Raw genomic sequence first — 26,838 nt, 5'->3', positions numbered from 1 at the left:
CCACTGTGGCAGGTGGAACTGGCAGATCAGGCGAGGGGAGCCAAGGACGCTGGATCAGATCCCAGGACAGCCTCACGCCAATCTGGAGTGCATCCGAAACGCACTCACAGGGCAGATGTGATGATGTACAAAACACAAGCAACACGTTCGGAGCCGACTGCTTTTAATACAGGCTTGTGGATTTTTAAAACCATTGTTTATTAAAATTGTATTTTATATGCTGCACTTAGATGGCCCTTTCTCTCGAGATTCCTAGAGTAGCTGTATCTACTTCAGTGATTTCCAGCTTCCAGGGTCATCAGCCAAGTACAATATGTACATATATTTACATTGGACCAAGCTCGATCAATGCAACTACAAAAAAATAATATTCATACCTGGAACTCTTCTTTAAATACTAGATCTTATCTGTGGTCAACCACAGAACTTCCTATTTTATATTTTTGTACTAAGCGGCTGTGTATGACCCACTACAGTAGGATTTACTGTCCGATTGGCAATGAAGCCTTTCCTAATTTTTTTTTTTTCAAATATGGAGGAATCTTTCCTCTCTTTTAGATGGCTAAAAACCAGAAGTTACTTATTTTAAAAACTCATAACTTCCCCAACAATCCAATTTGAGAAAGGATGCTGTAACGTTTCCCCATAAACATTAAAATGGAAGCTAGAAGACATGGACTTCCTTTGCTGTGAATCTGACTGTGGCATAAACATGCATGCCCGTATTGGCTGAACATGCCGATTTCCAACAGACCGGCTGGGAACGTGCCTGTTCAAAAAAAAAAAAAAAAAAAAAAAGAAAACACAATTGGAATTGGTGAGGAATATTCAAAGTTCCTGTGAGTTCAGCTGATCGGAGGTGCTTGTTGAAGTCGCAGCCTGACCAAAGCCACAGGAATTCTCCAGCTAGGACTGAAATTGGAAGGACTGAGCAATCATTGTTTTTACATCTATGGATTTAACTTTAGAATGTGGTGGAGAGCACAGTTCTCTCTGTTGGATCCCAGGGGTCCTCAGTCACTCATCTCTGTCAGAAAACTGCAGGCCTGACAGGCCTGTGGGATCTCCATAGCAGATCCCACCAGAGACAAGGTTTTATTACCAGATGCAGCACAGGTGTGAGTGGATGTTTAACCTGATCCTACACCATGCCATACTAGTTATTTGATTCCTTGTGGCTCAATATTTCGGACACATTATGCCGATGCCCTCTCATTCCCAAAGACTCATTCTTTTAAAGGAAGCCTACATGGTCTTTTAGTCATTTTCATTATCAGCAGAAGATTCCACAAATGACCTCAAATGATCCAACTCAACCCAAGAAATGGCTTGATGCCGAATAAGCTCCTCAAAAGATCGCCAGTTCCAGATCACCTGAAAGCCCATAACCTTGCCCCTGAACCTACCAGAAATGATCCTATCCTAAGCCTATATAAACCAGAGCCCCTTCAAACCACCAGAAGCATACCACTGCTGAACCCCATTACCAGATCATTCCTCCAACCCAACAGACACCATCCCCAGAAATTTCCAATAAAAAAAAAAAAAAAACCCACACCACTACAACAACCCAAACCCCCCCCCCCCCCCAGATCCCTCCAAACCACCATCTTTCCTCGACTCCCGAGACCAGATCCTTGCAACCTTCCAGATACCATTCTCCCCGATCCCTAATAGCCAATACCTCCAACCCACCAGATCGTCATTATCAGATCCCTCCAACACACTCCTCTTCCAATTCCTAACACCAGGATTACACACTACCCTGATGCCCAATACCAGATCTCCTCAATCCACTAAAAAACAATACTATCCCGATCCACTGAACCCACAGACACAATCCTTCCCAAATCCTACCACTAGATCCCTCTAACACACCAGTCACCACCCTCTCCTGATAACAATAAGGAATCTTTTCAACTTACTAGTCATCATGCTTCCCACCACCCCACCCCTGATGCCCAATATTAGTCCCCCCCAACTCAACAGACACCATCCTCTCAAAATTTCCAATACAAGAGCACCCCAACAACCCAAAACCACACTCGCCTCATCCCATCAAACACCATCTTTCCCTAACCACCAATACCAGATCCCATCTTCCCCTGATCCCAATATCAGATCCCTCCAATCCACCAAACACAATCCTCCGATGACCCCCCCTCACCGGATCCTTCAAACCCACCAGTCACCATGCTCCTCTGATGCCCAACACTAGATTCCCCTGACACACCAGACGCCATCCTCTCCTGATCCCTCCAACCCACATGTCACCCAATAGCAGATCCCTCTAGACACATTCCTATCCTGATACACCCAACCCACCAGACCCCCATGCTCCCCAATATCGGATCATTTCAACACCCCAGACACTATGCTTTCCTGATCCCCCAATACCAGATCTCTCCAACCAACCAGAAAAAATCCATCCATTATTCCCCACTACTGGATCCCATCAGACCCCCATGCTCCGCTGATCCCCCAATACCAGATCCCTCCGACACACCAGTCGCCATCCTCTCCTGATCTTCAATTAGGGATCCCCCCTCCCCCGCAACCTACCGGTCACCATGCTCCCCACCACATAATCCTTCACGGATCCCTCCAATCCAACAGACCCAAATGCTCCACTGATCCCCAATACCAGACATCACGCCCCCCACCACTGGATCCCTCCAACCCACCGGACACCATCCTTCCAAAATTTCCAACACAAGTTCACTCAGACAACCCCAAACCGTCCTCACCTGATCCCTCCAAACCAGAAGACCCCATCCTCCGCTGATACCCAATATTGGATCCTTCTGACACCATCCTATCCTGACCCCCTAATTTGGAATCCCTCCAAAACCCCAGACAACCCTCCTATCTTGATACCCAATATTGGATCCCTCTGACACCCTGGACCCCAATATTGGATCCCTCTGACACCCTCCTATCCTGATCCCTCCAGACTCCATCTTTCCACACATTGGATCCCTCTGACACCATCCTATCCTGATCCCCAATGATGGTTCCCTCTGACACCCTCCTATCCCCAATATGGAATCCCTCCAAGCCCCCAGACACCCTCCTATCCCGATTCCTCCAATCCCCCCCCCCCCCCAGACTCCATCTTTCCTCATGCTGGATCCCTCCAGACACCCCATGGCCAGTCCCAGGTGTCAGCCATGCCCGGGTCTCTCCTCAGCCCAGCACACACCTCCCCCCGTGTGACCCCGGTCTCAGGGCAGATTCCTCCCCTCCGTCACTCACCACACCAGGTCTCCTTGGCGTAGACTCACTGTCGCCATCTTAACCGACACAAGCAGAGCGGGGAGGAGGCGGGGGATAGGAAGAGAGAGAGAGACTGGGCTGCGCGAAGGATGCCGGGAACAGGAAACACCCCCCACCCGCCTTCCGTGCGCGCACCCGCTAGCGCCGAGAACAACCACCACCACGTGACCGGACTCCAGCCAATGAGCCCCGCCTTCCCCGGAACTTTATTCCACCAATAAGTAAAAGCGAGGAGGTGAGCGAGCGCAGGCCCCGCCCAGCGGTACAGGGGTGAAGGCGCGCGCCCGTGCCCTCCCGGGTAGCGGATTGGCCGGCTCGGTCACGTGGGTCGGCTGTCAGCGCTTGTTATTGTTGTCGTCCCAGTCTCTGGGAAGGAAGGAGGGATGTCACGTGACCCCGGAGGGGAGCTCTGAGGCTGCTCCGGCAGCACGTGACCCTTCGGCTTCTCTGACGTTTCTCTCTCGGCGCCTTTTCCGTCCTGTGACCGGGGGAATGCGGAGCGAGGAGGGCTGAGGTGAGCGAGCCGGGCCCGGGGGGGTGTCTTGTGTCCGGCTACAGGCAGGCTCCGGGAGAACTTCCGGGTAGGGTAACTCCCCCGTGTCTAGCTCCTAGTGGACTAATCCTCCCTCCCCCCTCCCCCGTGCTGCCTGTAATGGAGCGACCCGGGGCTACCCTAAATGAGGGGCCGCGCGTGGACTCGGGGAAGGCGGCATGTGGTAACCCATAGCAACCGTCTACCACCTGTTATCCAGAACCTGATTGGCTGTGGGTTCTGTATCTCAGCCAACACCAATCACCTTCCTGTGAGAACTGTCTGTGCTGCACCATGCTTCCTTTCATTTATAAATGTGAGGGGCTATCAGACAGCTTTGTCTTCCTTATTAGTTATAAAATGCCTGTTTGCAGAGTTCCCCCTTAATATTCCATGTAGAGGCCTTCATCCCGCGTCTGATCACTGCGGCACACCGCTCCACTAATTTTTGATTGAAAATGTATACTTTATTTTGCAAGAAAATATACAAAAAACAAATACTTAATCAGGGTACATTCTGTACTGCGACGCAGCACATAAATACACTACATAACAATACATTGCCAAGCATACAAATAAATTACATTCATCCTGCGGTATGATGCCTAATGTGTTGTGCAGAGTAGTAATACCCCGAAACATCACATCATGCATGACGCCGCATTACCCTGAAAGCAGTACTTAAAAAACATTTCACAAAAAGTCCAGTCATATAGTCAAATAACATTCAAAATGGGCAACGGGTGTGATGGGGGGGGTGGAGAAGGTGGGGCAGAGGAGGGAGTAAAGAGTTCACAGGCCCGAAGCTTTATTTGAACTGCCAAAGGATACACGGGGGGGGGGGGGGGGGGGGGGATGGGGAAATCTTCAGACCTCCTCTTCCTCCTTGAAGTCCATCAGGTGATAGTCTCTGAGCAGACTGTGAACCAGTCTGCGACAGTCCTCGATGGACATCCTCTCCCGCTGGTGGATGAGGCGCTTTCTGGCGCACCATAAAGCGTCCTTAAAGCAACACAGCACCCGCCAGGCACCGTCAATGTCCTCCTGTGAATGAGTTCCACAGAAGAGTCCGTTCAACACACCAAAGTGTGTGATTGCAGTCTGTGGTACAAAGTCTTTGAGATCAGGTTCCAAGGCCCTCAACAGGTCCTGTGCAAAGGGACACTCCCAGAAAAACACCGCTCCACTAATATGGGAGACGCCGGGGATCACTAGATTATATTGTGCCAAATCCAAGGACGTCCGGGTCCAAAAATAATAATATAGAAAATGTGACCAATCGGATGTGACGGGACACCTAAATGTGACCAATCGGATGTGACGGGACACCTAAATGTGACCAATCAGATGTGACGGGAAACCTAAATGTGACCAATCAGATGTGACGGGACACCTAAATGTGACCAATCAGATGTGATGGGAAACCTAAATGTGACCAATCAGATGTGACAGGGCACCTAAATGTGACCAATCAGATGTGATAAATCAGATGTGACGGGACACCTAAATGTGACCAATCGGATGTGATAAATCAGATGTGACAGGGCACCTAAATGTGACCAATTGGATGTGACGGGACAACTAAATGTGACCACTAATTAAAAAAAAAAATAATAATAATAATAATCAGTCCCCCCCGCAGACTTGTTGCCCTACGATCCAGCGTCATTCAGCGCACCCCCCATGAGCCCTGGGTGTCAAGGACCCGCCCTCCATGGGGACGCGCCATCAGGTCACCTTGCAGGAGAATACAGCCAGGATCGACACCTCCTCACTTCGTGGACCTGCCCACCAGCAGACCAAAAAAAAAAAAAAAAACCCTCCGATGTCACATGACCAAACCGAAGGGAAGGAAAAAAAAAGCGTTTATATGTGCAAAAAATAAAATAAAAAATGGAAGAAGTTGGGGGTGTTCAATGGAGAGGGGATGGGCTTTATTCTCTGTGGATGTTAGCTTTGCTTTGTTCTTCTTTTAGTATATCTTGTGACCAATCGTTTTATATCGTTTTATGATTACTGCCATCATCGAAACTACAAGGTGGAAAATTAACCCGTTTAAATATTCTCCTATTAATTTTTTTTGTTTTTTTTTGTTCAATCTTTTGTTTTAACAGAATTTATAGGCAGAAATGAGCCACAAATGGAAACCGTCACCCCTCACCTCTTCCCCCCATTGAAGTCACAGGATAGAAAGGCATCTGCTATATAAGAAGCCGTTCAGCCGAGGTCTTCTTCTCCCAGCCGGAGACTTTTTCCATGTCTGTTGCAGGTTGAACCCCCCCCCCCCCCCATCATCCATTTATTTATTTATTTATTTTTTTGTTTAATCATGGCGGAGCCACGAAGGGTGCAGCTGTCCAGCATTCCTTCTTCATCCCCTTTCCACTCCTCGGCGCCGAAGAGGCCGCGCCCGGACAACCAGGAGCCAGAGGCGCCCGTGGCAGCCACAGTCCGCATCGCACTGTCTCTGTTTGAGCCGGATCAGAAGAAATGCCCGGAGTTCTTCTACCCAGAATTGGTGAGGAATCGGCAGGGGAACAGCAAGAAGAACCCTTCAGGAGAGAATGTAAGTGGGCAGAGCAGTCAGGCTGTTTCATCTTTTATGGTGGATATTGGTGGGTGCATTAAATGGGTAATTACCCTATATGATATGATCACTTTAACCACTTTAAGACCGCCCGACGTACATACAGTATCTCACAAAAGTGAGGTACACATTTTTGTAAATGTTTTATTATATGTTTTCATGTGACAACACTGAAGAAATGACACTTTGCTACAATGTAAAGTAGTGAGTGTACAGCTTATATAACAGTGTAAATTTGCTGTCCCCTCAAAGTAATTCAACACACAGCCATTAATGTCTAAACCGCTGGCAACAAAAGTGAGTACACCCCTAAGTGAAAATGTCCAAATCGGCCCAATTAGCCATTTTCCCTCCCCGGTGTCATGTGTCTCGTTAGTGTTACAAGGCCTCAGGTGTGAATTGGGAGCAGGCGTGTTAAATTTGGTGTTATGGCTCTCAGTCTCTCATACTGGTCACTGGAAGTTCAACATGTCACCTCATGGCAAAGAACTCTCTGAGGATCTGAAAAAAAGAATTGTTGCTCTACATAAAGATGGTCTAGGCTATAAGAAGATTGCCAAGACCCTGAAACTGAGCTGTAGCACGGTCGCCAAGACCTTAACAGGACAGGGTCCACTCAGAACAGGCCTCACCATGGTCAACCAAAGAGGTCGAGTGCACGCGCTCAGCATCATATACAGAGGTTGTCTTTGGGAAATTGATGTATGAGTGCTGCCAGCATTGCTGCAGAAGTATAAGGGGTGGTGGGTCAGCCTGTCAGTGCTCAGACCATACGCCGCACACTGCATCAAATTGGTCTGCATGGCTGTCATCCCAGAAGGAAGCCTCTTCTAAAGATGATGCACAAGAAAGCCCGCAAACAGCTTGCTGAAGACAAGCAGACTAAGGACATGGATTACTGGAACCATGTCCTGTGGTCTGATGACCAAGAGAAACTTATTTGGTTCAGATGGTGTTAAGCATGTGTGGTGGCAACCAGGTGAGGAGTACAAGTGTGTCTTGCCTACAGTCAAGCATGGTTGTGGGAGTGTCATGGTCTTGGGCTGCATGAGTGCTGCCGGCACTGGGGAGCTAGAGTTCATTGAAGGAACCATGAATGCCAACATGTATTGTGACATACTGAAGCAGAATATGATCCCCTCCCTTAAGAGACTGGGCCGCAGGACAGTATTCTAACATGATAATGACCCCAAACACACCTCCAAGATGACCACTGCCTTGCTGAGGGTAAAGGTGATGGACTGGCCAAGCATGTCTCCAGACCTAAACCCTATTGAGTATCTGTGGGGCATCCTCAAATGGAAGGTGGAGGTGAAGGTCTCTAACATCCATTAGCTCCGTGATTTCTTCAGTGTTGTCTAATAAAAAGATGTAATAAAATATTTACAAAAATGTGACTTTTGTGAGATACTGCGGCAAGACGCTCTGTTGCGTGAAACAACGTACATGTACGTCATTTCATGCAATAGATACCGTGGGCACCCGCGATTGCTGTACAGAGAGGCAGATCTAGTTCTGCCTCTATGTAAACAAGGCGGATCCCAGTTCTGACAGGTAACAACATGGAGATCTGCTGTTCACAGTGAACCCATCCCCAGAACAGTTAGAACACGCACAAGGGAACACATTTAACCCCTTGATTATCCCCTAGCGTTAACTGCAAAAACAAGAATCTGAGACAAAGAGATGTCTCCCAAAGAGAACCAATAACGGGGGTCAACCACGGTATATCAAAACAAGAATTTTTACATATGTAGAAAAGCAACTTTTATTAACCAATACAGTAATGTGAAAAGAACGCTAGGGGTGAGATACCACCATGCTAGTGGGATAACCCCCCCAGAGTATTAAAAACACTCTACTAATAAAATGTTGACACAGTTGTCACACTAATGCCGCGTAATCACAATCGCACATTCTGACAACAAAATCCATGTTTTTTTTTTTCCGACGGATGTTGGCTCAAACTTGTCTTGCGTACACACGGTCACACAAATCTTGTCTGAAATTCCGAACGCCAAGAACGCGGTGACGTACAACATGTACGACGAGCCAAGAAAAATTAAGTTCAATAGCCAGTGCGGCCCTTCTGCTTAATTCCGAGCATGCGTGGAATTTTGTGCGTGGGAATTGTGTACACACGATCGGAATTTACGATAACGGATTTTGTTGTCGGAAAATTTGAGATCCAGATCTCAAGTTTGTTTGTCAGAAATTTCGACGGAAAATGTCCGATGGAGCCTACACACGGTCGGAATTTTCCGACAACAAGCTCCCATCAAACATTTCCCGTCGGAAAATCCAGCTGTGTGTACGCGGCATAAGGCGCCAAACACCGGGCCCCACACATACATGCGTAACCAACTGGGAATGACTGGAGCTGTTGGAGTGATTTAAACAATAAGGTAGTCCACACAGAGCATATCTGATTCAGGACTGTTGCAGTAATTGTGTAGAAATATTCCAATGAACAGCTGTATTGATCACTCAAGATAACATGGTACTATATTCAGGAACCAATGACATTGACTGCATAGATCAGCGTATAGCTGAAAGGCTGAAGTATGAATATACTGAAAATTAGGCCATTGACCGGAGAGATCGAACCCTCAATATGGTTGGGGTAGTACAATTTGATCGTGTGTAGACAATGGCAGTCAGTATTTAATAGCTATATGCTCCTTGGTTGCTTTAATGCCGCGTACACACGGTCGGATTTTCCGACGGGAAATGTTGGATGTGAGCTTGTTGTCAACTGTGTGTACGCTCCATCGAACATTTGCTGCCGGACTTTCCGGCAACAAATGTTTCTTAGCAGGTTCTCAAATTTTCCGCCAACAAAACTTTGTTGTCGGAACGTCCGATCGTGTGTACACAAGTCCGCACACAAAAGTCCACGCATGCTCAGAATCAAGCAGAAGGAGCCGCACTGGCTATTGAACTTCCTTTTTCTCGGCTCGTTGTACGTCTTGTACGTCACCGCGTTCTCACGTTTGGATTTGTTGGCCATTATTTGTGTGACAGAGTGTATGCAAGACAAGTTTGAGCCAACATCCTTCGGAAAAAAATCCACGGTTTTGTTGGCGGAAAGTCCGATCGTGTGTATGGGGCATAACAATTCAGCATGGAGATGGTATAACGTATCACTGAGGGCTTGTCTGAGAAACAGTTCAAAAACGAGATAGGATAATGCCCGGAGGCTCTCACCACACCACGGTTATTCATTAAATTGCAATGGGGATGATGTATTTCTTCATGGGCGCTGCAGTCAGCAATAGGCAAATCCTAAGTATATCCTCATGTTGGTTGCGTCGGCTCAGGGAAAAGCAGCAACTAGACAGATGTGGGTACGTCAGGTCAATGGCCCGTCGGTAAATGTACCATGAACTCATCCAGTCAGTCCATGCGAGCGGAGCAGCTCAAAGCTGCGAGCGCAGGATGGGGATGGCGCTGTCAACGTTCATACTTCAGCTTTTCAGTTATACGCTGATCTATGTAGCTAGTGTCATTGGTTCCCGAATGTAGTACCATGTTCTCTTGAGTGGTCAATACAGCTGTTCATTTGAATATTTTGACACCATTATTGCAACAGTCCTGAATCGGATATGCTCTGTGTGGACTACCTTATTGTTTAAATCGCTCCAACAGCTCCAGTCATTCCTAGTTGGTTACGCATGTATGTGTGTGGGGCCCGGTGTTTGGCGCCTTAGTATGACAACGTTGTCAACATTTTTATTAGTAGAGTGTTTTTAATAGGGTACTCCTGGGGGGGTTATCCCACTAGCATGGTGGTATCTCACCCCTAGCGTTCTTTTCACATTACCGTATTGGTTAATCAAGGTTGCTTTTCTACATATATAAAAATAATTTTTTTGATATACCGTGGTTGACCCCCGTTATTGGTTCTCTTTGGGAGACATCTCTTTGTCTCAGGTTCTTGTCCTTGCAATTAACTCTTTGTAGCTTCGGAGGAGTCCCATCTAATTGACAAATCGGTGTAGATATACTAATTTGCATAGTACAGTTGATCATGTTCTTTTTTATTTTTGTAAATCCCCTAGTGTTAACCCCTTCCCTGCCAGTGTCATTTATAGATTGATCAGTGCATATATGTGTATATATATTTTTATTTTTTAGCACTGATCACTGTAATGTCACTGGTCCGCAAAAAGTGTCACTTGGGTTTAGATTTGTCCGCCACAATGTCACAGTCTAAAAATCACAGATCACCGCCATTACCAGTAAAAACATTAAAAAAAATAAAAGTCCATAAATCTATCCCCTATTTTGTAGATGCTATAACTTTTCTGCAAAACCAGTCACTATATGCTTATTGCAGAGGTGATCAAATACCACCAAAAAGAAAGCTCTATTTGTGGGGAAAAAAGGACATCAATTTTGTTTGGGTACAGTCGCACGATCACCTAATTGTTAAAGCGACGCAGAGCCGTATCGCAAAAAATGGCCTGGTCATTAAGGGGGTGAATCCTTCCAGGGCTGAAGTGGTTAAATGCAGCCTGGGTGGCCGTTCCTTCAGAGCGCATGCACTGGTGACATCACCAGCTGGATCTACAGTAAATATCTTGTAAACGGTGTACGTTTTAGGAGATATTAACAGGACCTCCTAGGTAAAAATTATGCATGGGCGTTTACTCCCACTTTAAGCTTGGACCTTCTGCAACTTCCTGGGACACGTCGCACATCACAGGAAGCTGCGGGACCAATCTGACAGTGGGAGCAATGGGGTGCAGGAGGTCAGAGCCGGCTCCCACGACAAAGATGGCGGTGCCAGGGATGTAAAGAACCGCTCAGGGTGATGAACGGCGCTGGACTCCTGAGCTGGTGAGTGTCTAATTGTTAAGTCAGCAGCTGCAATATTTGTGGCTTCTGACTTTTCTTTTTAATAAAAACTGGAGCTCCTCTTTCATATTCATAATAAGAAAAAAATATGTTTTATTTATTTTTTTTGCAAAGGTAGTGGAAGTTTTTTATTTTAAAGCCTAAGTTCTTATATAAGACTGGTTATAATATCATTCATTGTGTTTTCTCTTTTGTTTTCCTTCTTCAGAAGAAACATTTCAATCCATTTGATGACGAGGAAGCGGAGAGGAAGGAGGTGGAAAGCTTAGCTAGGAAATTTGAAGAGAAATATGTAAGTGTCAGCATTACAATATAATACAATATAATACAATATTACACAGCCTGTCACAAACCTGCATTAAAAAATTAGAATCGGACTAGGCAGCCTTATCCGGAATTATACAGATTTATTTATCCATTTTTGGTAGATGACTGAAAAGAAAAAAAAAAAAAATACTCGCACAGCCAGTCCATACCCTCAACCCATGTTAAGCAGTGTACACACTAGGAGTTTTTTTTTTTTTTTTGTTTTTTTTTTTTTTTTTTCATTCAACCCTACCGATTGAACGAAAAAAACTGACAGCTCTGATTGGTGCCGCTGTACTAAATATCCGAAGTTAGTACAGCTGTTTCCCCCACTGAGCTGTTATGTAATCGCAGAGGGACGGCGGTCTCCTCCATCAGAACTCTCCTCCTCGAGACTCTCCTCCTCATTGGCTCATGCTGCTATCAAATTCAATGAGAGCCAATGAGGAGATAGAGGGGGCGTTGCCTAGCCAGGGCTCCATGTCTGAATGGTCACACAGAGCTACGGCTTGGCTCAGGTGCCCCCACAGCAAGCTGCTAGCTGTGGGGGCGCTCGTTGGGGGGGGGGGGAGGGGCCAGGAGAGCCAAAGAGGGACCTGAGAAGAGGAGGATCGGTGATGCTCTATGCAAAACCAACTGCACAGAGCAGGTAAGTAACATGTTTGTTGTTTTTAGGCAGAAAAAACAAAACTTTAATATCACTTTAGGCTGCAAAAGGCAGTGGACTGGGATGTTTACATGTCACGGCTGCGCTGCTTCGCTTCACGCCCACACCCATGTAGTGTATGGCAAGCACGCAAGCCGGGCAAATGCTACACATCCTAGCAAATGGGGGAGCGCCGCAAATGTCCCACAACCGTGTTTGTCTGCAAAAATGTGCCTAAAACAAACGATGAGGATGCATTGCATCGCTTCCTCGCTGCCTGTCAGTAGTCTCTGGAGCGCCATCCGAATGTGGATCGTGCTTCAGAGGCAAGGGAGATTTAGACGCATGTCTAAATATACCCTTAAAGTGGTTCTAAAGTCCTAACTGTTTTTTTCCCTAAAGTGTTACTAAACCCAGACCCCTGCATTCACTATATCTGGTCATCTACAGTACACAGAACATGGAAATGCAATAGTTTTAATAAATATAAACTGCTTAAATACCTTTTTCTCATCAAAAGTATATAGCAGTCTTGTGACTTCTATCAGTGTCCGGCTGAGCACTGATTAAAGTTTGTAGGTGGAGATTTCATTCTCCTCTGACTGTCCTATGGGGCCGCATGACCCCCGACCCTCTGTTTGGACAACGCTGATTTGCCCTGTGCTGGTCACATGCACCCCCCTCCAAAAAAAGAAAAAATTCTCTCTAGCAATACACACCAATCTGAGCATGTGCAGAGTGACTCCAAGACTCTGTACTATCAGGAGATGGATTGGGGACAGTAAAAAAAGGGGGAGGATCAGAGAAGACGGGATCACACTGCCTTTTTACACAATGCAGAGGATTAACCCCTTAGGTTTCACAGTGAGTATAACCAGCATGCTTTACTGCATATACAGACTGATTTTACTGTTGTGAGTTTAGTAACAATTGAATGCATTCCTTGCATTGGGGTAAAAAAAACACCTCACTAACTGTTCCCCCAATAGGCTCCTACTGCTGTCAGTCAAACTGCTGTGAGAAGGGAGCAGGAATGTGGCTTACCGGTGCTGCGTGTCTGTGGATGCACACATCCTGGATTGGGAGCATGCTCACATGGGTGCCCCCATAGCACACAGCTTGCTAAAGAGGCACATGGAGGAAGGAGTGGACAGCGCCAGCGGGGGACTGCTAAAGAGCAGGTAAGGGACCATTCTATGCATTATCATTGCACAAAGCAGGTAAGTATAACCTTTTTTTTATTTTTTAACCACTTCAGCCCCGGAAGGATTTACCCCCTTCCTGACCAAGCCCTTTGTTGCGATACAGCACTGCATCACTTTAACTGACAATTTCGTGGTCGTGCGACCTTGTACCCAAACAAAGTTGACATCCTTTTTTTTTTTTTTTTTTTTATTTCAAAATAGAGCTCTCTTTTGGTGGTATTTGATCACCTCTGCGGTTTTTATTTTTTGCGCTATAAACAAAAACAAAAAAAATTTGGGGGGATAAAAAATATATTTTAATTTTTGCTATAATAAATATCCCCCCCAAAAAATAAAACAAATTTGTTCCTCAGTTTAGACCAATATGTATTCTTCTACATATTTCAAAAAAAAAAAAAAAATGCAATAAGCTTATATTGATTGGTTTGCACAAATGTTAGTGTGTTTACAAAATGGGGGATAGATTTTTGGCATTTTTATTATAAATTTTTTATTTTTTTTTTATTAGTAATGGCGGCGAGCTGCAATTTTTATTGTGACTGCGACATTTCGGCGGACAGATCGGACACTTTTGACACTATTTTGGGACCGTTGACATCTATGCATCGATCAGTGCTCTAAAAATGCACTGATTACTGTGTAAATGTCACTGGCAGGGAATGGGGTTAAACACTAGGGGGCGATCAAGGCGTTAAGTGTGTTCCCTCAGTGTGTTTTTTAACTGTAGGGGGGGATGGGCTCACTAGAACATGACAGAGATCACTGTTCTCGATCACTGGGAGCAGTAGATCCCTGTCATATTGCTGGGCAGAACAGGGAAATGCCTTGTTTACATGGGCATCTCCCCTTTCTGCCTCTCTGTGCCACGTTCGCGGGCCACCGGCGGACATCGTGCACGCAGCCGCTAGCCGCCCTGCCGCAGTATATATGTGGTGGGTGGTCTTAAGGTGGTTAAAAAGAAAATTGCCTAATATCTTTAACCACTTCAATACCGGGCACCCCCCCCCCCCCCCTTGCTGCCCAGGACAAATTTCAGCTTTCAGTACTGTCGTAATTTGAATGATAATTATGCGGTCGTGTAACATTGTACCCAAACTAAATTTTTATAATTTTCTTCCCACAAATAGAGCTTTCTTTTGGTGGTATTATTTGATCACCTCCTGGGGTTTTTATTTTTTGCTAAACAAACTAAAAAAGACCGACCTTTTTGAAAAAAAAAAAGTTTCTCTGTTTCTGTTATAAAATTTTGTTTTCTCCTTCACTGACGGGCACTGAGCACTGATAAGGTGGCACTGATATGCGGCACTGACAGACGGCACTGATGGACACTAATAGATGGCACTGGGCAGCACTGATGACTGGCAGCTGATGGGCACTGATTGGCATTGTTGGTAGCACATCTGATGGAGCTGTGCTGATAATCAATGTGCTGATTATCATCACAGACCTCCCCCTCCGACAGGGAGAGCTGCCGATTGGCTCTTCCTGTCAGCGCGAACCGAGGAAAGCCGTTTACCGGCACTGTGATTGGTCACAGCTGATCACGTGGTAAGGAGCCTCCGACAGTGGTTCCTTGCTACGATCGGAGATGCGGTGTGTCAAAGTGACACACAGCACCGCCGATCGCTGCGCGCACCAGCATGTTATTCCGCTGGACATCATATGATGCCCAGTCAGGATAACTGGACCACCGCCCAGCTGTCATTCTGCTCTAGGCCTGGCAGGAAGTGGTTAAGAGTGATTCACGTCTTAAGAGCGCATTTGAGAGGTGGTGCGGAGGAGTTGTTTCACCTCCTCGCTGCCTGTTTTAATTCCCCCCCCCAAATGCTGGACTACCGCACCACAACCATATGCAGTATGCGCGGTTGCAAGTCGGTTGCAACACAGCCCCATTCGCTTGAATAGGTTGTGTTGGGTGGGCGGAAGTGCCTGGCGAGCATGTCAGGAGGTATGATTCCTGCAATGAAACAAATAAAACGTAACCAGTCTCCAATCTGGGTGTACTTCCACAGGACTTTGAAACAAGTGATTTTTCCTTTTTATTTAAAAGCTGATCTCCGGGATAAGCAAATATGCTATAAATACAAAAGTCATGTGTATTCCTCCTTGAAATTTGGTATGCTTTGTGTATCTCTTCCAGGTCTGTGCTGTAATCCAGTGTGAGACGTCCCCTCTGTATAAAGATCGCTCACTGCTGCTCTCTCCTTGTGCTGAAAAATACTGCTAAGATTGACACACATGTGGAAATCCTATTGTAGCATGGTCCCTGGTGCAGTGCTCCCAGGGGAAAGAGGGGACAGTCCTTTCTAATTAGATAAACATCTGAGTTGTAGTTGAAAATTCAGAATGTTGTAATTATATCCCCTATCGTAGCCACTTATCACTGCTAGAGTCTGCTTAGTCTGTGCACATGACCTTGAAGTAAGCTGCTCGACCGACCTTGGACTGTCTGTTTACCACCCACTGATTTTACAGCGAGCAAGGATAAATTCTCTTCAGTCATTTAAAATGTGTGCCGAATAAGTGTGAAGCAAACCTTTACCAGTTTAAAGAAAAAAATTAAATTTTACATATTACCCTATAAATGAGCTCAGCATTGCCCTTTAAACAAAAAATAAACGCAGTGTAAATTTTAAATATAAAAACATATTTCTCCTCTTCGTTCATTGACAGACACAGCGCTCCATTATTCAGAACCATAGGGTTATACCGCCCCCTACAGGAGTAGAACACTACTCCTGTAGGGGGCGGTATAACCCTATGGTTCTGAATAATGGAGCGCTGTGTCTGTCAATGAACTCAGGGAAATGGATTTTATGGTAAGTCAAAAATCCCATTTTTTTTTTAAAGCAACTGTAGGCAGCCAGGACAATGTAAACTGTGTGCATTGTATCCATTTTGATGTGTGTTTTTTTTTTTTTTTTTTTTTTTATTTTCCAGAGCAACAAGAAGAAGAGGAAAGACCGCATGCAGGATCTGATAGACATGGGCTACGGCTATGATGATTCTGACTCCTTCATTGACAACTCTGAGGCTGTAAGTAGTTTAGACTCATTTGTACAAAAAGCCTGATCTAAAGATCCCCTCTATGCAGATAAAAACGCACGTTGTTGCAGCTCTGTATTAGTACATTACTACTAAAAAAATTTTAACTGCAAGTTTTGTAAATACCAGTTGCTGTCTCAGTACAGCAGGGCTGGGGTGTGAGATTAAGAAGGAGCCAATCTATTGTGTTTTGACAAGAAGCATACAGAGGAGGAGGAGGAGAAAGCAGAGTGACAGATGACCTCCTCACTGTGCTGCTTCCCCCTGCACTGTCCGGTCACAGACTGGGATTGGGTCCATGGTGACCTGGGCTCAGAGAAATGGGTTTGAATAATGCTGGCCTCTGCCATCTAGTGGCAGTAAAAAAGTACTGCAGGGGATTGATCTGAATTTGTCAGCAAAAGCTTGTTTTAGTTACATTATCATTTAATAGGCTATTTTTTTTTTTTTTTACTTTGATACGTGTGGCTGGAGTTCTACTTCTAAACCCTAAGTGGATAACATTAAAACCTAAATCCAGGTTTCATTTCATTTTAACCACGTGTGGACCGCCTGCCCACAATGCATTGCAGATGGGCGGTCTGCACAGGTACAGTGACATACTGGTACTGATTGTACACAGCGGGAGACTGTCAGCAGGTCCCGGACAATGATTCATGGCCAGGACCTGCTGATCAGCTGTGTCCAATTACAGCCCAGAGCCCTGTGTTGACAAATCAACACAGGGCTCTGTACAGAGGGAACAGTCTCTTTCTTCTCCCTGCAAAGCAGGGATAAGCAGCAAAGAGATCTTTATTATAAAGCAGCACATAATGTGCACATTAAAGAGGAAGTAAACCCTGATGGGTTTTACTTCCTCTTTATCTCCCTGCAAAGGTGAAGCATAATTGGCTACTATGCATTGTATAATAGCCCATTATGTGTCACTTACCTGAAAATGAAGCCTGCGATGTCACCGCTGCCCCCTCTGGCTGGAAGCATCCATCTTCACACCTCTTCCTTCCGGTGCTGTGGACTCTGGCTCTGTGACTGGCCGGAGTTGCGTGATGTCACTCCCGCACATGCACGCAGGAGCCGCCACTCACGGGATGATCCCGTTAGAAACGGCACGGTCGCACCCTTTCTAAGGTGCACATGCGCCAATGACGTTGGTGCACACGTATATTGTAAATATCTTCTAAACCGTGCAGGTTTAGGAGATATTTCCAGGCTTACCTGTAGGTAAAAATGGTTGTACAGAGTTTACAATCACTTTAGCTTCTTGATCACCCTAGATATTAACCCCTTCCCAGCCAATGTCATTAGCACAGTGATGGTGTATAGTATTATAACTGATCACTATTCGTGGCAGTCAGTTTCCACCAAAGGTGAGTGTCAAATTGTCCGCTACACAATTGGTGGTAAAAATTCAAGTGTGTGTGTGTGTGTGTGTGTGTGTGTATATATATATATATATATATATATATATATATTATAAAATTATATACCATAGTTTGTAGAAACTAACTTTCATGCAAATTAATCAATATAAACTTGAGATTTTTTTTTTTTTCATTACCAAAGTCATGTAGCAGAATACATTTTGGCCAAAATTTATGAAAACATTTTTTGGATATGTTTTATGGCAGAAAAAAAATATCTATAATTTGTTTTTGTTTTTTTAATTTTATTTATTTTTTTTTAAAAAAACAGTGGTGATCGAATGCCACCAAAGGAAAACCCTATCTGTGTGAAAAAAATGATATACATTTTGTTTGGGTACAGTTTTGCATGACCATGCAATTACCAGTTAAAGTAGCGCAGTGCTAAATAGCAAAAAATGGCCTGGTCATGAAGGGGGTAAAACCTTCCAGAGTTGAAGTGCTTAAATAGTTAGTTTTTTTGTGAATGAAAACAAGGTTCCCTCCAATTGGTTGAGGTGGAGAGGTAAGCAAATGATGTCATAATCGCCACCTCAGCCAATCGGAAGAAGCTTTGTATTCATTCAAAAATGCAGCAGCCTGGGGTGGGGGTGAACACGTCCTCGCCTATGATGCTTTGCTTTGTGGCTGTGACAGGAATTATACCCCCTGTCCACTGTCCACTACCAGTCGGCAGCAGTTGGAAGATGAAGATGAGAAGCAAACCTTTCTGTCTTGTTACCTCCAGTGATTTCACTCCTTTCTGTGTCCACATCTGTATGAAAGAAGAAAATGGCATATCCCTCAAGTTTAGTGAATTCACACAAATTAGAGCTTAAAAATAGCTTATCATTTTTTCCCCCCGTAGAGATATGTTATGTGATCCTCCCCGGGGATCTGCGTTACCGGAGATGCCACTAGAATTCCTTTGTCATTTGACAATTACTGCGGCTTCCTAATTACTCTCAGGGGAGTCCTAGAAAGAAAAAAACAAGCTAGAAGAGAAAAGGAGATGCCACTGCTATGGAAAACATGCAGTGATGATAACCTTTTATTTTTCTATAGAACAATTTTATTATGTTCTTTGAAACTAAATTTTAATGTGCTTATATTTTACCTTCCATGGAACCCACCCCCACCCTCTGAAATATCTCCTGTAGCATGTCCTTTCTCTGACCAGCTCTTGTAGCGTGTTTGGCCATGCATTTGGAGCATGCCAGCAGTCCCTGACCATCTCTTGGAGCGTGCCTGCAGTCCCTGACCATGTCTTGGACCGCGTGCCTGCAGTCTCTGACCATGTCTTGGAGCGTGCCTGCAGTCTCTGACCATGTCTTGGAGCGTGCCTGCAGTCTCTGACCATGTCTTGGAGCGTGCCTGCAGTCTCTGACCATGTCTTGGAGCGTGCCTGCAGTCTCTGACCATGTCTTGGAGCGTGCCTGCAGTCTCTGACCATGTCTTGGAGCGTGCCTGCAGTCTCTGACCATCTCCTGGAGCCTGCCTGCCACTAATCCCAATGATAGGGCACTGTTCCTCCTCCTAATGACCACTGGTGCTATTTAATTCTTTTACTTCCTCTGACCACCAAGTCTGAGGTATTGTATACTCCCACTGATGCTGGGGTATTTTCCACTCTCACTGGCCACAATTCAGCCCCCTAAAGCAGTGTTTCTCAACCTTGTTTCAGTCAAGGCACGTTCTAAAATTATGCACAATCTCAAGGCACACCATTCTAAAATGTAGAAAAAAAAATACACTAATAGTTTTACATAATACAGCAACATCCACAAACATAGGACACCCGATGTTACAGGTGATTTATTCTTCTTGTTTCTCTCCCTCACTCAGCTAATGTGACCCCCAGTGCTGATGGAGAAGGGGCAGGTAAGGGGCAAACAATTATACTGTATAGGCGCCCTATGTCCTCCTTATCAACCAATGATATAATTGTTTGTGAAGCAAGCGGCGGCTGGAAGGTTGTAAGGGTGCACAATGAAAACCTGTGACTTTGTTTAACCCTTTCGCTGCCATGCGGACCTACAGAAGTGCCTGCAGGTGGCCAAGTCTGTACACCATACGGACCTACATTCCTGCTCTGTTATAAGCTCATGGTCACTTCAGTGACCATAAACTTATATCAGAAATGTTCAGCAGACTACAAAAATAGCTCTGATTAGTGGCTAATAAGCCGCTGATCAGAGTTATTCAGCTAAAATTACAAAAAATACCACTACAGGGCTGTGTTTAGCTGCGAGGGATGCACAGGTGTTCCTTGTATCCCCATACAGGCAGTCCCATTGATGTCAATTGGGACACAGCAGCTGCACGGGAATGCACAGGTGTTCCGTACATTCATGTGCAGGCAGTACTAATCATATCAATAGGGATGCAGCAGCTACAAGGACACAGCCACTGCTCCCAACTTGACATCCGTGTGGGTGCATGTCCCTGAACTCGCACTGTCTCCGTTTGGGTCAATGCACCTACACCCACATGGATGTCAGATCTGTCCCTGCAGCTGCTGTGTCCCATTTGACTTGCATAGGACTGCCTGCACAGGGATGCACAGAATACCTGTGTATCCCCGTGCAGGTAAACACAGCCCTCCATGGGCATACGCTTTAGCACACCCCACTGAACTAGGCCTTAGTAGGAATTTAGCAGGAATTGCGTAAGTTATATTGCGTTTTATGTGTGCAAATAAGGAAAAAAATATTTATTTGATGAACCTTTGCGCAAAAGTTGCAGGGCCTTAAAAATCAGGAGCACCTTCTTTTTATTCTACTGGTCATGTGCTTTTAGAAAATATATGGTTTGGGGGGTCTTTCACAAATTCTGAATGCTGTAAGGGAAAAATGAAAACCTTAAGTTTTTTTAGAAAAATTTGGATATTTACATTTTTGGGTACATTCGATTTTCACCATTTTGCAAAAAGGGGCAATTTTAAAATTTACAAATATTTGTTATTGATTAACTCAACACAGAATAAGCTTTTATATTTAGCAGGAATTTTGTAAAATTGTGTGTTTTTTTTTTTTTTTTTATTTATTTATTTATTTATTTATTTATTTTTTTATATCTGCTAAAAATGGTTTTAGTGTATTTTCAGTGACAGTATTGTTTTGATAAACATTTGCACAAATACCACGGGGTCTAAAAAATCAGTAGCACCTTCTTTTTATTCTAGAGGTCATATGCTTTCATAAAATATGGTTTTGGGGGTCTTTCACAAATTTATGAATGCTGTAAGGGAAAAATGAAAACCTTCAGATCTTTAGAGAAATTTGGATATTTACTTTTTTGCATACGTTCAATTTTCACCATTTTGCAAAAAGGCGCAATGTAAATTTTTTTTTTTTTTCTTCTTATTTATTAACTCCATACAGGTTACCCTTTTATATTTGGCAATAATTTTGTTGAATTAGCTGCATTTTTATCTGCTAATAATGGTTTTAGTGTATTTTTTTGCGATTATTGTTTTGATAAACATTTGCACAAATATCGCAGGGTCTAAAAAATCAGTAGCACCTTCTTTTTATTCTAGAGGTCATATGCTTTCAGAAAATTTATGGTTTTTGGGGGTCTTTCACAAATTATGAAAGCTGTAAGGGAACAGTGAAAACCTGCAGATTTTTTTGAGAAATTTGGATAATTACACTTTTTTGCATCTGTTCAATCTTCACTATTTCGCAAAAAGGCGCAATTTTTAAAGTTACAAATACTTATTATTATTATTTGTATTCTACAGGTCATGTGCTTTCAGAAAATTATATGGTTTGGGAGGTTTTTAACAAACTCTGAAAGCTGAAAGGGAAAAAATAAAAAAGCAATGGAAAAAATTGCAAAAATGGAATGGCCACCTGAGGTGTAAAAATGGAGCACAGGGCGGCAGCAAAAGGGTTAAAAGACAGACTTGATCCACCTGCTGACTTGTATACAATTTTTGGGCAATTTTTAGGCATTTTACCAAGGCATCCCTGAAGAAACCTCAAGGCACCCCAGGGCACCCTGGTTGAAAAAGGCTGACCTAAAGTCTGTAAGGCTTCATTCCCACGAGGCAGATCCGCTGCCACGGAGTCAGCCTCTGTCCGCCAATTCAGCAAGAGATCTCTCCGTTTAATCTCCGCTGAGCCAGCTGATGACAGGACAGGTCCCTCTCTCTGCTCACTGAGCGGGGAGGGGCTTGTCGAGCGCCACTGGTTGCTATGGAGAGATCAGACGAAAACGAATAGCATGTCCGTTTTCATCAGATCTCATCCGATCCGCAAGGGATGGATGTGAACGTAGGGCCACACGTCTGATTTTAGCGGATCAGACGTCAGCCGACATGTCACCGCTGACATCCGTCGCTCCATAGGCTAACATGGAGCGCCCGCTCAGATCCGCCGACAAAACTGACAGGCGGACCTGAACGGTCCGACAGTGTGAAAGGGGCCTAAGACAGTAAACTGGCCCTTTATTTAGAATGTTTGTTTGGAGACCTCTGCTCTAGTTTATCAAATCAAACTAGCAAGTTGCCTGAAGTACATACCTGTATATTTCTGGAAGAGTCCCTAAATTGTAAATTTGAAGGGTAATACACCAGTGCCATAGAAGCACAGAATAAGGTTTTGATGTGGAGTACAGTGTCGAATTGCTTGTCTTTTCTTCTCCGTAGTACGATGAACTTGTCCCTGCATCGCTAAACACAAAGTATGGCGGATTTTACATCAATTCTGGAACACTGCAGTTCAGACAAGCTTCTGATTCGGAGGATGAATTTGTCAAAGAGAAGAAAAAGAAATCCCCCAAGGTGAATTCATCCTCTTCAGTTTCCTTTTTTTGACGGTGTAAAAAGTAATTTTACTGTAGCAGATCTTTATGTAGTGTGGAAGCTCTTGGCCTGGGGATTTGAAAGTCATCCGTAATCCATAACCATTCAGCTCTCAGACAGCTGTGCTATTGCATGATCAGAAATTGCCACCAAGACATCCCCCCCCCCATGCCAGGATCTCTGCACCAAAGGTTGCCAGTAACAGGTCTCCCTGCACTTAAAATGAATATAGGTAAAATTCTTGGTTTTATACCTAAAATCTGTTGGCTAAAAAGTACTGTTACCTGGAGGTGTGCGTTCGCGCAGTAACTTCTAAGTCTGCGAATCTAATGTCTGGCATTTCTGATCAGCAAAGTTGCACCACTTCCTGTAGGGTCAAGGCTTGCATGTTGTATCCTCCTTCCCACGCCATTGGCAGATCAGTGGGACCAGCTACCTCACCAGTTGGTAGGCTCTGACACTACCAGGAATTACCAAAGCTTTGGTGATCAGAATAGCCCTGGGTTTAGCCATAGTATAGGTGACTTGGAGCCTGTTGCATAGGTCATGTGACTCCTTATTAAAAACCTAACACGGATGCGTTATTGATGCGTTTTCAATGCATTTCAACAGAGAGGTACGTTTTTGGTGCGCCCCTTTTTTTTTTCTATTTTTTTGTTTTTGTTTTTAACTGACCAAAAATGCAGCAAGCAAGATTTTTAACACTACAACGGACCAGTGTGAAGACATGCATAACATTTTTAAAGGGATCCATTTTTCTTGAGTTTTTCTTGCGCTAAAGATGCCAGTAATGGCTGACAATAAATTCATATTCATTTAAATTCATGATATTACAAATTCAAATATAATACAACTTTTATATATAAAAAATATATTAAAAAAAACATTTTAGGTTTTGGTTTTGGCCAAGTGCATCCTGAATTTTCTATTTGGTGCACCTCCTAGTTATAACCCCCTGTCAGATAGAGATATATATATATATATATATATATATATAAATATATATATATATATATATATATATATATATATATATAGATAAAATATATATATCTATATCTATACATATATATATATATAATTTTTTTTTTTTTTTTTTTTTTTTATTGTTTTTTTTCACCATCTTTGTCCCATTTTGGAAAATTTCCTTCCTGTCCCATAGCCGAATAGGAAGTGAGAGGAAATCCCTGCAAATTAAGGGAGCCTCTTGGGGACTCCCAGGTCACCAGAACTAGTGTCCCCATTGGAAGATTTCCCCTCTATCGCTGTTCTGGGGACAACCCAAAATTTGGGTATTTTATTTTGCTTTAACATTCAATGATCATGGTAATCAGGACAAATAGAGAGGGCACAGACCGCAATTAAAAGTAAGGCTTGCCATAAATTATATCATTTTCTTGTATAACTTTCCTTTTAGATTTACCAAAACCATAATAATATGAGGTCAAACCTAAACATTTTCACTTTGTATGCAATCAGGCAGGTCCTTGCACTACATAGATGAAGGTAAATCTAAAGAAATATAAGAATATTGTATGGTGTATGGCCAGCTTTACAAGGCTTCTAATATATATCCACTCTAGCCACTCTGCCTTTAGTTATACTTTAAAGCAGTTGATAGCACATACTTGTGATCAACAGCATCCAAATCCTCCATAACTGATATATCACTTTATAAAATTACTGTGCCATCACAAGCGCAGTTCCACGTTCATATCCAGTGTCTTGGTTGTGCCATAATATATAAAGGGTGCCTTCCTGTGATTAAGTCTGTTCTAATACATAATTTATCATGCAGAAAATGAAGGAGAGGGGAGACAAAATTAAGAAGAAAAAGAGAGAAGATGAGAAAAAGGGAAAGAAGAATAAACACCCAAAGCCAGGGTAAGATTGTGTACATAGTATTAAATCTTCAACATATAGCCATAGTTTTAAAGTGATTATAAAGGTTTGTTATTTTACAAAAAATGTTATACGTACCTGCTCTGTGCAAGGGTTTTGCACAGAGCGGCCCAGATCCTCCTCTTCTGGGGTGTCCTGGTGGTGCTCCTGGCTCCTCCCCTTCATCGGGTGCCCCACGGAGAGACGTTTTCCATGGGGACACCCGTGTGGGCGCGCTCCCTAGTCCTGCTGCTGCGTCCATTGACACAGACAGCAGGACTCGGCGTGGCTCCCGTGTCACTGGATTTTATTGACAGCGGCGGGAGCTAATGGCTCCTGCTGCTATCATTCTATCCAATGAGGACCCGAGACAGCGGCTGGAGCTGCTGGGCTCGTGCTCATCGCTGGAACGATCTGGTTCAGGTAAGAAAAACCTTGAGGGTTTACAACTCCTTTTTAATGATCCATTACTACATTAATTTTTTTTACTATTAGGCAGGGTTCACGACTAGTGGCTGTTGGTTTTACTCCCACCATTCATCCTCTATCCAACAGGTCTGAGTGGGTAGCTGCAAAGCACTGACTTGCCAAACCTGTACTGACCAAACCCTGCAGAATGTTGGCCTTGGCTTTCTACTAGATTTCTCCCTTCAACAGAGCAGCCTGACTGTGGGAGGGCAGCTACCATAATACAGCAGGACCCTTTTCTTTCTCACCCCTTGAAGGAAATAGGGATTCTTAAATCTTCATGTTATACTGCTGCCTACAGAAGGAGTGGACATTGGTAAACAAAAAAAAAAAAACCTAGAGGTCAGCCCAAGATAACCCTTCCTACAACCAGCATGCCATGTTTTTTTTTTTTCTTCGATTCCTAGGAGGGCAGATGTCTTTTCTACAGCTCTGCTATTATAAAACAAACTTCATTTTTGTAGCACCTATTTTCTTTTGATTAAGTGTATCATTTGCACCAATGTGCACCATTCTGAAACTAGAGAATTAGCCTGTTCTACCAGTGCTGTTTCCAATCTTGGGTTGTTTAAAACTCCTAGGGCTCTAAAAAAAAGTTTCCTTTGCACCTGCATTTCTATCTGTTTCTCTATGGGAAATATCATGTAAAAGCAGAACTATACTGCATCTGATTACCAAAAACAATTTTTTAGATGCAAAGCGAACTCCCCCATCCATTCATGTTTCTGTGCTTTATTTCGCTGAGATATCATTTTGAAAAGACCCCCCCCCCGGTATTTCTGGCTGTGGCCATCTTGAGTAAGGGCAGATGATTTATATAGCATTTAGCTGAGAAAACCCCCTCCTCCCCTCCTGGGACGCATGACATTATTTGCCTAGCCGTGGAAAGCAGGAAGTAGCTGAAGAAATGTGAAAAAAAAAGTTTTAAAACCAAGCAAATATGATATACTTTTCTATCTACAGTGGGTATAGAAAAGAATCGCCCTCCTTTTAAAATGATCACATTTTGTTGCTTTGTGGCCTGAAATGAAGACAGACACACTTTTTGTTTTATCCAGCTGTATTTAATCAGTGCAACTTATAACATCCAAGTAAGTGATAGAACACCAACTTGTCAGAATTTAAAAAAAAAAAAAAAAAACCCTTATGTGAGTATTTTGTTGCACTACCTTTTGCTTTAATTGCAGCCTTTAGTCTGTTGGGATATGTCTAATACTAACTTTGCACATCTAGACTTTCCAGTATTTGTCCACTCTTCTTTGCAGAACTGATCAAGTTCAGTTAAATTTGCTGGTGACGGATTTGTGGACTGCAGTTTTCAAGTCATTCCACAGGTTTTCAATGGGCTTTAAGTCTGGGCTCTGACTAGGCAATGCAAGGACATTCACTTTTTTTTTCTCCTTCAACCACGGTGTGGTAATTTTTGCTGTGTGCTTTGGGTCATTGTCATGTTGGAAGGTAAACCTTCTTCCCATTGACAACTTTCTGGCAGAGGGCAGCAAATTTCCCTCAAGAAGTTGATGGAATTTTGCTCCATGCATTTTTCCTTGTATCCTGACAAGTGCTCCAGTGCCTGCTGCAGAGAAACACCCCAATAACCGGATATTACCCCCTCCGTGCTTTACTGTAGGAATGGTGTTATTTGGATGGTGAGCTGTATTAAATTTCTGCTAGACATATCGTTTGGTGTTGAGGCCAAATGATTCAATTTTAGTCTCATCTGACCAGAACACCTTTTTCCATGTGGCCTCAGAATCTTCCAGGTGCGTTTTTGGCAAAGCTCCGTCGTGGAATGCATGTGGCCTTTCTTGAGGAGTGGCTT

At 43.9% G+C, this 26,838-nt stretch overlaps 2 protein-coding genes across 8 annotated transcripts in view; one reads left to right on the top strand and one right to left on the bottom strand.

Moving 5' to 3' along the window:
* The window catches only part of GLYR1 (glyoxylate reductase 1 homolog), a 50,033-nt gene extending 46,575 nt beyond the window's left edge, over positions 1 to 3,458 (bottom strand). The window contains exon 1 of one of the 5 annotated variants that reach the window (XM_073636361.1): positions 3,256 to 3,458. In XM_073636361.1, coding sequence (XP_073492462.1) covers positions 3,256 to 3,293 — 38 coding nt within the window. In that variant the 5' untranslated portion in view covers positions 3,294 to 3,458. The remainder of the gene's footprint in view (positions 1 to 3,255) is intronic. The other 4 variants (XM_073636366.1, XM_073636363.1, XM_073636364.1 and 1 more) reach the window with 4 other exon arrangements.
* A 120-nt stretch (positions 3,459 to 3,578) lies between these two features.
* Positions 3,579 to 26,838, top strand: part of UBN1 (ubinuclein 1) — a 55,259-nt gene continuing 31,999 nt past the window's right edge. The window contains exons 1-7 of one of the 3 annotated variants that reach the window (XM_073636359.1): positions 3,579 to 3,790; positions 5,923 to 6,374; positions 11,464 to 11,547; positions 13,197 to 13,388; positions 16,353 to 16,448; positions 22,512 to 22,646; positions 24,466 to 24,551. In XM_073636359.1, the coding sequence (XP_073492460.1) occupies positions 6,138 to 6,374; positions 11,464 to 11,547; positions 13,197 to 13,388; positions 16,353 to 16,448; positions 22,512 to 22,646; positions 24,466 to 24,551 (830 nt within the window). In that variant the 5' untranslated portion in view covers positions 3,579 to 3,790; positions 5,923 to 6,137. The remainder of the gene's footprint in view (positions 3,791 to 5,922; positions 6,375 to 11,463; positions 11,548 to 13,196; positions 13,389 to 16,352; positions 16,449 to 22,511; positions 22,647 to 24,465; positions 24,552 to 26,838) is intronic. The other 2 variants (XM_073636358.1, XM_073636360.1) reach the window with 2 other exon arrangements.

Source organism: Aquarana catesbeiana, linkage group LG06, assembly GCF_042186555.1.
Source record: "Aquarana catesbeiana isolate 2022-GZ linkage group LG06, ASM4218655v1, whole genome shotgun sequence".
Classification (NCBI taxonomy): Eukaryota; Metazoa; Chordata; class Amphibia; order Anura; family Ranidae; genus Aquarana; species Aquarana catesbeiana.
This window is presented reverse-complemented; position numbering and strand designations above follow the sequence as displayed.